We start from the raw sequence: 12,545 nt of genomic DNA on the forward strand, positions 1-12,545 counted from the left end.
CACATCGCAGAAATGTAGCACCTCTCAGAATTTGATCACTAAGGAGACGGTCTCTTTAATTTACATGTGAATCCAATATTGAATTTTTGATTTTACCCTGTGGATCTTTAGCAAGACTTCCTGCTGAAAACCCCGTCAACACCGTAATAACATAGAATAGCTCTATTAGATTCATGTCCATCGATAAACACTGTGATATGCTGCCCACTATTTTGGTTATCACTTGTGGCTTGGTGGGAATCCCCCCGACCAGTTGGACTACACTGGTGGACGTATTCAGTCTTGAAAATACCTTTCGTAAAGCGACACTATGTCACAAAAACAACTTTAGCTTAATGAAGCAATATGGGTGTATATTTCACACCTCTGAAGTTTCACTGCTAAACTCACTGCCATTTAGGAGTTAAATCACTTTTGTCTCTGTTTATGGTTTAACTTTTAATCAGACATAATGTACGTTAAAAGTTTTTAACTCCTGTTCTGTAAATTGAACTTTAATTACATACAGAAAGCTCCTGCAGGGTCTAGCAATCTGTTGGAGATACGAAATTCTAAATGAAACAGAATATTCAATATAAGAAGTGAACATTAGATGACTCTTGTAAACATTAGATGACTCTTTACAGGAAGTGTTTAGGAAGCCTGTGTAAGTCACATGCAGGGAGGTGTGACAAGGGTGCATAAACAAAGTGATTTAACTCCTAAATGGCAGAGACTAAAGCTGTGAGACTGCAGGGGCATGATATATACAATATGCTTCATTAAGCTAAAGTTGTTTGGATGACTATTTTGTCCCTTTAAATAATGCAACGTGTACAATATATATTTATACAGCCATGTTGGTGCTGGTGTTCCATACCTGTCCATTTGAGACATTGTGCATGAATTATCCCTAAATATATATTTCCAGTGGGATATTTTATGTTTATTTCCTCATTCTTGAAATTGTATAATTGCTCCAATATCTAGATTTTGTATAAAACTAGCCACATACACAGATGCCTACAAGGAATTGTAGGTTAAACACGCATACACATACAGACACTTACAAATTGCCACTGCCATTCAGTTAATGGGAGTGCTACTCTTTGTATAAATTATCTACGTATTAAAAAAAGCAGCACTTGTGGGTCCTTTCATGGTTGCAAATCTCTCTTGCATCTCAGGGAATACACAATAACACCTTCTGTGGCCGTGGGAGCACTTTCCCTAGTTTTCCTTTAATTAAGATACAAAAGAAAAATCCCAAACTGCGACTCGCATAGTTGGGAGGTGTATAAACATTTATACGGACTGACACACACACTGACATGCACATATCTTTTTAAATCATGTGACTGCATCATCACACTTCTAGAAAAGTGAGAAGGTTGTCGCAATCTGCTAGGTCTAATCTAAGTGAATGTTACTCAATAAGTTTATACATACCTCCCAACAGCCTCAGGTTTGGTGGGACAGTCCTGAAATCGGACCTTCTGTCCCATCGTCCTGAGTCTGTACTGCAGAAATCACAATGTGAATGCTTTATTAGACTTAACACAGATCCCATGTGTCCTGTCTGCCCACTATCCTGAATCCATACCTCTAATGATGTATGTGATATATATATGTACACACACATATATACATATATATATACACACACACACACACACACACAACCTTACTCTCAAGGACTCAAGCGTCAACGTGGCGCCTGGAGTTGAATTCGGCAAAAATTATAACACCGTAACATAAAAAATAGAAACAGCACTTAAGATATGCCAAATAATTATTACTGTCAATATTTCAGTTTTAACAATAGCCATCCATCAGACTGGACTGAAACATTAACAGAATATCAAAAATATTTAAAATGTATTTTTCCTCACAGTGCTGCTTTATATATATATATGAAAGGGGCACACAATTTGAAATACATTTCCTCTTTCCTTGGCAGTAATAAGGTTAAATGCCATATGCTTGCAATAGACCATTGTGCTGTTTTTCTAAGGTTATACAATCAGATGAAATGCATTAGACAAACAGCTGCCTGAAGTCTTCTCTATTACCTGGTGACATGATGAGCAGTATAATAAACCGATAATATATTGTTATTCTGATTTCAGACGCACATTAAATATTCTAATGGAAGAACAGTCAATAGAAAAATGTATGTAAATATATATATATATATATATATATTGTCTAATGTAATTTCTCTAATTGCATAACACACTTTCACATGGTAAAAACGTAGTGCATGACGTATGATATTTAACCATCTTACTGTCAAGGAAACAGGAAATGTGTTTAAAGCCAAGCGCCCGTGTCATAGTTATAAATCCGCTCTGACAATTTTTATTACTATTACAGAGTGCCCAAAACACGCAATGCCAACCCTTTGCAGGCACAGTCTCTCCTTGTTTTACGTTTGTGGAATCTTGTTACTAAAAATATGATCCATTATTGCAAAAGCATCACTTATTTCGCTTTGCCAGCATTGCTGTTACGAACAATTTTACACTATTTTAAACAAAGGAAAATCTTGTATAAGATACATTATACATTCGCGCTAAAGAAATAAATGTAAAATATTCAACAAAAAAACAAACAAACAAAAAAACAAGATCAGAACTTTGCTAAAACCGCCCTATCACCCAGCATTTCAATTTATACATCAATTTCTGGCAATGAAGAACACAGCTTTTCGATTAATTTCATGTCGAAGACATGTTCTGAAATGGAACTCAGAAAAAAACCAACAACAAACAAACAAAACAATAAAAAAACGAAATAAAATCCTACTAATTCAATGTTTTTAGCCCTTATGGATCCCCGGCACTCACAGGGTTAACAATAACATCCTAGGGACATAAAAATATGTTATTAAAAGAGGCTAGTCTAGTACCCAATCAGGCTTTTAGCAGCTGTAAATAGATTCCTCTTGTTGTGGCAGCGACTGGATTTTTCAGCGTCATACCAGCAGCTTTAATGTTAGACAGTAAAAAGGCAGCAAAAAAAATAAAAAGATAATCAGCAGCTTTGCTTTTTCACTGGAGAAAATCCAAGTTTGAAATAAACAACGTATAACAAAAACAACAAAACAAAACAAACATGTAAAGCTGCATTGGTTTTGCATTGATTTGATGAAAGTAAACAAGGTTTCTTTGCAGACCGATGTGTTTGTGAGAATATTAAAGTATTATGATAAGGGCACCGCTGGCAAACTCGTACTGTCCGTGTATAAACTCTGCCTCAAGCAGTCTTAGTCCCAGCTGTACTGTCATCTCCCGAATTTTGGCTACAAGGCCTGTGAGAGTCCACACTGTCTTTGTGCTTCTGTACGTCCTTAAAGTAAGGATGGGAGAGGGCAAGGAAGGCCGATAATCGCTTCGCTGGGCTGAACGTGAGGCACTTCTGCAAATTAGGAAAAGAAAAGTAAATTCACCAGTTATCAAAGTTTGTTGAAATGTCACGTGTATATCGTAGTTAATTACAGTGGGGACTTGAGGCAGGTAGGGCAGATCCCGCCATGAGAAGAGAAGGAATTAATTTTTTTTATTTTTTTTTACAATCTTTATTTCCTTTTTTTTTTCACAACTCAAAAATGCTACAAGTACAAAAAATAGAAGAATGAGAAGTGTCCTTTTGGGCAATTATGTGTACGCATTCAGAATGCGGAACAAACCTTTGAGATGTGGATACATTGTAACATATCATCTTAAATAAAAAGTGATGTGTAACCACTCTGGCTAAACCGTTAACATGGAGATGGGATAAAATTTTCCTCCTTCTCACGTCTCAATCTGCGTCTCTGTACATATTAAAAAATATATTTAGCCTCTTAACCGTCACTTCCCTTGTACTCCAGAACCAGACTTCAGTTGTTGGATAACACATTTCTACTGCAGGAATCTGGTCAGAGAGACTAGGGATGTTAATCCCTCCCATCTTTACAATACACCAGCCAATATAGCTAGGGAAACATAAGTTGCATTTTTGTAGCTATGGAGTGGGAAGGGAGGGGAAGGTCTACGTACACTGCAGGGCTTTTAGTCAGACTGCAGTAGCAGCTTGCAATGTCCTGTATAATATATGTACTTTAATTTAGATTTTCATGTACCAGAATGTTCAGATTCAGTGACATCGTTACTGGAATTTCTGGGCACATGGCTAGTAGCCAAACAGACACAAAACACTTCCAAGTGGTATACTGTTCTTGTCCCTATCAATACGCAGCTGCATAAACTCTGAAACCAACAATCTATGGGTCGACTCTGGAGGCGCTGTTTTGTGTGCCTGCTCTATTTGTTATGTTTCTATGCATAAGGACATGTTATAAAAGAATTAAAATCTCAACTTACAATCAGTAAATCTTTGCCTTGTTCATCAATATCTGGCACAGAGTCTTCGATGGGTTGAGGATGTCTGAACTGAAAGGCGTTTCTGGGAACTGCGACGTCACTGGGCCATTCCTCATCTTCTGGGAGCCCGATGACACTGTGTGAACATACAATGCATCACGGTTAGCAGGCTTGTGAAGATAGTGTACATAATATATATTGTTAGGCCTTATTATCAAATTCTAAGGCTGTGAAAAGCCAGACATGTGTTCTACACCTCCCAAGATACAAAAAACAAGCTAATAATAATGAATTTAGGCTCTCTTATATAATATATCAAAGAATGACAATCGGCAGCCCCGAATATTGCACAAGTAGTTTCATTCAGTCATTAGTTTACATTTCTGCTATGCAGGCCGAACAAATGCTGGAGAGCGCGACTGGCCTACCCTGCCTGTATCACAAAAGGTACATCACTAATTACAAAAGCAGAAAAGTTACCTGCTCACTATCCCAAATCCCAAATGTGCAGGTGAGCGTGCACTTTAATATCCATTGGACTGGCACTAAACACCACCTGTTATTTAAATGTAAAAAACAGGTCGCAAGAGAATACTGAGAACGGGCAGCAGCTGAAATAGCCTGCCCTTCGGTGGGTCCCTGCTCAGTTCTCAAGCTGGCTTTAGCTCATTTTGTGCCATTACAGAGGGAACATCTCTGAAACATATCAGACTGGTCCCACCCATACGGGCAGTCCAGATCCGAAATGCCAGCAAGTTCCCTCTGCACGTGAGACACAGCAACCCCAGACGATCGTTTCAGCCTTGTTAGGCATCATCAGTAAGGCATAGTGGTCTCCTTAAGCTTAAAGGGTAATCCAGACGTGGACCCCTTGCTCACGGTGCCTAGAGAGATATCAGCTATGCCTCACTGATGATGCCTAACAAGGCTGAAACGATCATCTGGGGTTGCTGTATCTCTCGTGCAGAGAGAGCCGGCCTGTATTTTGGACCTGTTCTGCCCTTTTGGGTGGAATAATTCTGAGATGCATGGTCTGGTTCTCTTTGTAATGGCACAAGATGAGCTAAAACCAGCTTGAGAACTGAGCGGGGATCCACCGAAGGGCAGGCTAATTGAGCTGTTGTCCGTCCTCAGCACTCTCTTGCGACTTGTTTTTTTTTTAATTTAAATGTGCACAGGTATTTGGGATAGTGCCCAGCTAACTTTTTTTTGGCTGATAGATACTGTAGCCATTGCTGCTGCCTAGAAGTGGTGGGAGTTTGAGCGCAGTGCTTACTTTGGGGCTTATTCACTAAACTGTGAATTGGTTACTTGAGAACGGACGTTAAAATGAACTAAAATAGTTTATTAGGGGGAGAAAAATTCCAGTTTAGCTAAGCGGGAGATTTTTTCCATCTCGCTTTTTAGGGCTTTCTATATTACATGCCCGTCCGTAAGTCACCACAGGTAACACTGTACTCGATACAATGCTTAGTGAACAGGAGTCCTAGCTGCAGTGTCACAATTTTACAGGTTCAATTACTGGCAAGGACAAGCCAGCCTCTTAGTGTTTTGAAGTTGACAATTGAGCATCATAACGTCAGGCAAATAATAAAATCTAGACGCCAGGGCCAATATGGGAACTGGAAACAAGGCAAGTCTACCTTTCCTTGCTAAGTCTTTTGATATAATACATTTATCTACAGCACCAAAACAACCGCTTGTAACTTACTTAACCTAATGATTACCATCATGCATTACTTTTAATAATAATTATAAAGTATTATTAAAACTATATATATATATATATATAGAAACAGGCCTCCTTTGATAGATCATCACTGTCTCCTGACTTATTCCCTTGAATTTATTCCTGGTTCAGACACTAGGTGGCAGTGTTGCTTTTCAGTTTTGGCAAAGTACTCTGAAAACGGTTATGTCAACTGTCTTTAACATTCTATTTTATTTATTCATTACAAATTAAAATATGAAGCTGAATCGTATGTGCTGTGTACATTTTATTCAGATAAACAGAGTGTAAACACTTGCAGCCAGAAAAAAAAAAAAAAGCACTTTAAAAATAAAAAAAAATATTATATATGGGAAAATGAGGATTTGATATCTCTATAATTTATCACTACTGCTGGCATTTATATATTGCCAACATACTTCCCATAGGGTATATATACCGTTTAAATGGTGCAAGATGGCACTAAGGTAATTTTGATGACAGAGCCATTTTAAAGGTATTGCTTGATAGAGAATTTCACTCTGACTCCAAGTCACAAAATTACCAAAATACTTTAAAACAAAATAGTTTTCAGATCCATTCAATAAAAAAAAGATAGAGCATGTCATCTGTGGTTTAATCTCCTCTTTCGACAAGGATTACCCAACGGGGGTGTTGGCACAAAGTACAATGAAAAACACAAACTGGGGGCATTAATAAATTTATTGGCTGTATCTCTGTCCAGCAGTCTTTCAGCACTTGGTATTAGCAGGGCTTAACATTGCCAGTCCTACGCTATTAGATGGGCCCAAAACGTATTTGCCATTCCAAGTCAGAACGGTCCATGGCACACTCACACTGGTTAAAATTCTACTCACCTGAGCTGAATCTTCACTGAAATTTGAGCCAGTTACATTTTTTTTCCAAACATTTTAACCATTAAAAAAAAAAAAAAAAAAACTCTCACATTTTACCAAAAGATACTTACTCAAAGATTTTTCCTAGCTGATCAACATCTGAATTTCCTCGAAAAAGTGGCCTTTGAAAAAAAAAAAAAAAAAAGTAAAGAATAATAAGTATTTAGAGAAAATAGTTTGACATGCTTTCAAAAAACACATTATTTTATTTGGCGATCCATTTCAATTATATTTTTGAAATGAAATATTAACACAAGCAATTTATATAATATTGGATTAATAATTTTGGATAAGCGTTGCAAATGATTTCATATTTTTGGATGTACTTTTAAAATATATATTTTTTCAAAATATTAATTAAAATATAGAAAAATATATATCACTATATTAAAAATATTTTTAAAATATTTAATCATTTGAAACAGCTTAGCAAAAATATATAATCAAGGCCATTAACAGTATTGGTCTAGTTGGTATAATAATTAATACCCAAGTAATACCCAACATTTTTCACATGATCAAAACCTGCATTGCTGTTTATCCTTAAATGGCCCAACTGCTGTCTAAATTGTTAATATCCAATCTATACTTATCATAACACATACCACTGAGGATAACTAACATTCAGCTGGACTTGTTTGGTTGTATTCATATTATGTAGTGGGAAAGAGGATTAAATGAGTAATAGAACAAGCTGTATTGGCAGATGTACGGGAATACATTGAGATAGAATGTCCATTGGCAGCACAGAACATTCTAATTGAGAACGATGAGATAACTGCATCTTCATATGCAATTTATGGAGATTAGCAATAGGAACGGCAGTCTTACTGTGACGTAGCTCTTATACTTCCACTGAGTATCTTTGCCTAATATTCTCTTTCTCTGGGATAAGTCAGCCAGAGTGATTATAGCAAAGATCCAAACTTCAGTTGAGGCTTGATGAAGGGTGTGACGGAGCTCCTGTCTCCGACTGAGTATCTTTGCCTAGTATTCCCTTTCTCTGGAGTAAATCAGCTAGAGTGATTTTAGCAAAGATCCCAAACATCAGCCGAGGCTTGATGAAGGGTAGAGCAGGTACAACTTTTATTCAGCAGCTTGCAATTTTATACACACAAATTCCCAACAGGAAATCCCACCGATGTGACCCACCACGATGTCTTAGTGTCTGGGATAAATAAATTCCCTGAAAGCTTATTTTCAGTGGATGCTCATAATGTAAGCCCTACCCCAAAAATAAGTCCTGGTTGAGATCGTCTTTAGTACGCTAATCTGTGTTCGGGGAATTTTCCCCAAACATAGATTTGCGGGATTCCATGTGCTATTAAGCTAATCTATGTTCGGGTAAGTTTCCCTGAACCTAGATTTGCGGGTGTAGCGGTACTTACCCTTTCCATGGGCCGGCCGGGGTGCTCTGTTCAAGCCGCGCGGTCCTGCTGCTGCACGAGCCGCGCGCGGCTCATCCGACGGCTGCAACAGGAAGGCAGGCAGTGACCGCGAGAAGCGGTCACGTGTCCCGCCTGACTCTAAGAGCGCGCCGCGGGTCTCGGGCGCGCTCTTAAAGGGACAGTGGAAGCCTAAATTGGCAAAGGCCTCCCATTGGTCCCTGTCATGCCACACTCCCCATACACTTACCTTTTGGGGGCGTGGATGTGACAGGGGCCAATCAAAATAGATGTTAAGGCATATATACTCACCCTTTTCCCTTAGTTCCTTGCCCTATCATGGTTTCTGTTACAGTTCCCTTTAGCGCTTGTTGTGTTCAGTTGAGTTCCTTCGTACTTGACCTTGGCTTTGTTTCTGACTACGTTATCTCTTTATCCTTATCTGTTCTGTTTGCCGGCTTGCTGTTCACTGTGTACCAAACCCCGGCTAGTCTTAGTTTACGCTGTCTCTTTGTGCCCTTGACCTCGGATCGCTCCTGACTCTGTACTCCTCTCATATACGTCGAGTCCGGCCATTCTAAGGTCCGGTAGACGTATCTCCCCTCTGTGTTGTCTGCTGTTGAGTTGAATCCTGCGTGTTGGGGTATATTTTCGTTACAGCGGGATTCCATGTGCTATTAAGCTAATCTATGTTCGGGGAAGTTTCCCTGAACATAGATTTGCGGGATTCCATGCACTAGTGAACTGGTCTATGTTCGGGGGAATTCCCCCGAACGTAGACCTGCTTTCTTGAACATGCTTACTAGTGCATCCTCACTAACTGACAAATTCCCTCTTCGACCGTGTTGAAAGAATGGAACCCGGTCTGTAAGTGAGGACCACCTGTAATATGTAAAAATAAGACATCCCCTGAAAATAAGCCCTAGTGCATTTTTGGGAGCAAAAATTTATATAAGATCCGTTCTTATTTTTGGGGGAAAACAGTAGCTGTTCATTAAGTTAACTACCACCTGTACAAAAACATCCAAACAATATGTGTAGGTATCTCGAAGTGTCATACATCCTAGGGGCAAACTGTACAAAACACGTCTTTATTGTTCTCACTGTAAACAACCCTTTAATTTATTATTTTCTCTGCATGTTTTCTCTATGCTGACCGTCAGTTGCAAAGGACACACTTTATGACAATGACTGACAGTGAGCTAAGATGGAAGCACTCCGTTCAAGGACAAACGTGTGGATTTGTACATTTAATTACATTTTTCACATCTGTCAAACACATAATTTCCAAATATACGGTATCAATAAAAAATGATATTAAAAATCCTGGGAATTTATAGTTACCCTTTAAGCAACAGGTCATAAAATGAAGAGCCAGATTTATGTAGAAATGTTACAATGCTCAGCTAGTTACTGCTTTCTCATACACATGTTGGAAATAGAACACTATTGTTCGGCATCCATAGACAATGCCGTTATAAATGCATATCCTCAACTGGTGTTAAAAAGCTGGCTGTTTAACTAAACCGTGACAGCTATGTCACAGGGGATCTTTAAGAGGTTCTCCATGATTTATACATCTATAATCAGGCGCAGAAACACAACTGCATTGCAGACATTTCTCGCTCATAATATTGCTATCACAGATGTTGTTTTATATGGGAAGCCTTGGCACAGAATACATCATGAATTTATGTAAACATTTTCATACATGTGCAAATAGCCACAAAATTTTGGTTCTCAACCAAAAAATCCATTGTGTCATCATTCTAGCTTCTTTGATCTTCTTCCCTGGATCCCATCCAGCAAAATATTCTCACGACCTCAGGTAGTTGTCCCTAACGCACCAACTTCTCCTTCATCATCTCTGGATTACATTTCCTTCCAAAAATGTGAAATGTGCTGTATGTTGATACAACAGCTACTTGAAGGGAATTCAAGCTTTTCATGAACACCCGCTGTACAGCTATCAATCAAGTCAGCAAATATTAACTGATTAAAACCATCTGGTTGTGAAAATGAAGTGGACAATAGGCACCATGTTGCCGTTTTGGAGACTCAAAGCCACCCAAGTGCTATCTGGTTAAGCCCCTTTTCTCCAATAACAATTTGAAAACTTTTTAACTAATTCCTAAAAGGCTTTTCTGTCCTCTATCCTTTTTAGATCACAAGCTTATCGAAGCATTGTCTGTATATGCCATTTTAAAAGCATAATTTTTAGAATTACAAGTCTTGGGCTAATTATTTTTTTTGAGAAGACTAGATAGAGTGTTCGCACCCAGATAAGGGTCGAGCCATACTAAAATGGTTTGACAGATTACTCTGGAATGGCGCAATGACACCTAGATTTTAAACATTTTCTCAATATATGCATATAACAAATTTCTATCAAACTATGAATTGTATGAATGCATTAAAGGAGCAGACCCTAACAAAATAAACACTACAGGTAAGTGAGGGATGGGGCCAGCCTACTGACCAGGTAAGTGAGGGGTGGGAGGGAGGGGGCCAGCCTACTGACCGGTAAGTGAGGGATGGGGGGGGGGGGGGGCAGCATACAGATTAGGTAAGTGAGGGATGGGGGGAGCCTACGGATTAGGTAAGTGAGGGATGGAGGTGAGCCTACAGATTAGGTAAGTGAGGAGGCAGCCTACAGATCAGGTAAGTGAGGGGTGGGAGGGGGGTGCAGCCTACAGATCAGGTAAGTGAGGGATGGGAGGGGGGTGCAGCCTACAGATCAGGTAAGTGAGGCATGGGGGAGCAGCATAAGATTAGGTAAGTGAGACATGGGGGGCAGCCTACAGATCAGGTAAGTAAGGGATGGGGGAGCAGTATAAGATCAGGTAAGTGGGGCAGCTTACAGATCAGGATGGGAGGGGGCAGCTTACAGATCAGGTAAGTGAGGGATGGGGGAGCAGCCTACAGATCAGGTAAGTGAGGGATGTGGGGGCAGCATAAGATCAGGTAAGTGAGACATGGGGGGGCAGCCTACAGATCAGGAAAGTGAGGGATGGGATAGCAGCCTACAGATCAGGTAAGTGAGGAATAGGGGGGCAGCCTACAGATCAGGTAAGTAAAGCATGGGGGGCGCCTACAGACCAGGTAAGTGAGAGATGGGGGGCAGCCTACACGGAGGGCCAGCAAGGAGCAGGAAGAGTCAGAAGGAGCACAAAGGGTCTGCAAGGAAAGGGATCAGAAAGAGAAAGGAGTAGAAGGGTGCAAAAGAAGCAGAAAGGTAAAGGAGCAGAAGGAGCCAAGGAGGAGAGAAGACAGTGTCAGAATAAAAAGAAGACTGTGTCGAATGAAGAAGAAGAAAAGGAGATTGGAGCATGAAGGACAAATTAAGTCATCGTTCCACTTAATTCTGGACACCACATCATAAGGCTTTGGTACCTGGGCCTGGCAGGAAAACTTTGGACCCTGACCCCATGTAAAAAAAATATAATTTAATGTGTTTAACTTTTATTTACTGAGTGTCAGGAAGCACAGAGTGCCGCTGGGTATGGGTGCCGCTGATTGACTAGAGTGGTCAGCTGGCACTCTAAGTCAATCAGTAGCTCCCCATTCATAAAAAAGTAAAACATTTTTATGAACTGGGAACTAGTGATTTGCTTAGAGCGTCAGCTGACCACTCTAGACAATCAGCAGCATCCATGCCCGATGTCAATCTGCATCTTTTAGAAGCCGAATACCACTTAGTGACCTGGAGATCTGGAGGAAGCCTTTGGGGTTAAACCATTTGAGGGGTTTAACCCCTTAAAGGAAAGAGAGTGCCCAGGGGCCTTGTTGCATTATAGTATTTTCATTTAGAAGAAGTTGTTAACAGAATGTTCCTTCAATTTGATTAAAGGAACACTATGCTCTCAAGAATACAAACAAAGCATCAAACGTAAAACAGCAGGAAGCGCCTCTAGTTGCTATCTGGTAGACAGCCACTAGAGGCAGCCTTAACTCTGCAATGTAAACATAGCCGTTTCTCTAAAACTGCAATGTTTAACCCCATAACATCGTTAGGGCGTACAATGCCATCCCAAATTAAGTGAGCCTAAATGCCGTTAGGGCAGCCCTGGCTGCCCTTTACTTACCTGTGGACTGCCTCACGAGCTAGGCAGTCCCCCTGCTTCCTCCAGGGCCATGTGATCACGAAGGAACGTTGCAAACCTCTTGGCTGCAAAGCAATCTATGAGAC

General features: G+C 39.9%; 1 protein-coding gene across 1 annotated transcript in view; it reads right to left on the reverse strand.

Annotated features, from left to right (window-relative positions):
• Positions 1–2,585: 2,585 nt before the first annotated feature.
• Positions 2,586–12,545, reverse strand: part of LOC134609157 (cyclin-dependent kinase 6-like) — a 173,930-nt gene continuing 163,970 nt past the window's right edge. The window contains exons 6-8 of the mRNA XM_063452657.1: positions 7,043–7,093; positions 4,347–4,482; positions 2,586–3,399 (exon numbers count right to left, since the gene is read on the reverse strand). Of these exons, the coding sequence (XP_063308727.1) occupies positions 3,238–3,399; positions 4,347–4,482; positions 7,043–7,093 (349 nt within the window). The 3' untranslated portion in view covers positions 2,586–3,237. The remainder of the gene's footprint in view (positions 3,400–4,346; positions 4,483–7,042; positions 7,094–12,545) is intronic.

The sequence above is a fragment of the Pelobates fuscus genome, chromosome 4, assembly GCF_036172605.1.
Source record: "Pelobates fuscus isolate aPelFus1 chromosome 4, aPelFus1.pri, whole genome shotgun sequence".
Classification (NCBI taxonomy): Eukaryota; Metazoa; Chordata; class Amphibia; order Anura; family Pelobatidae; genus Pelobates; species Pelobates fuscus.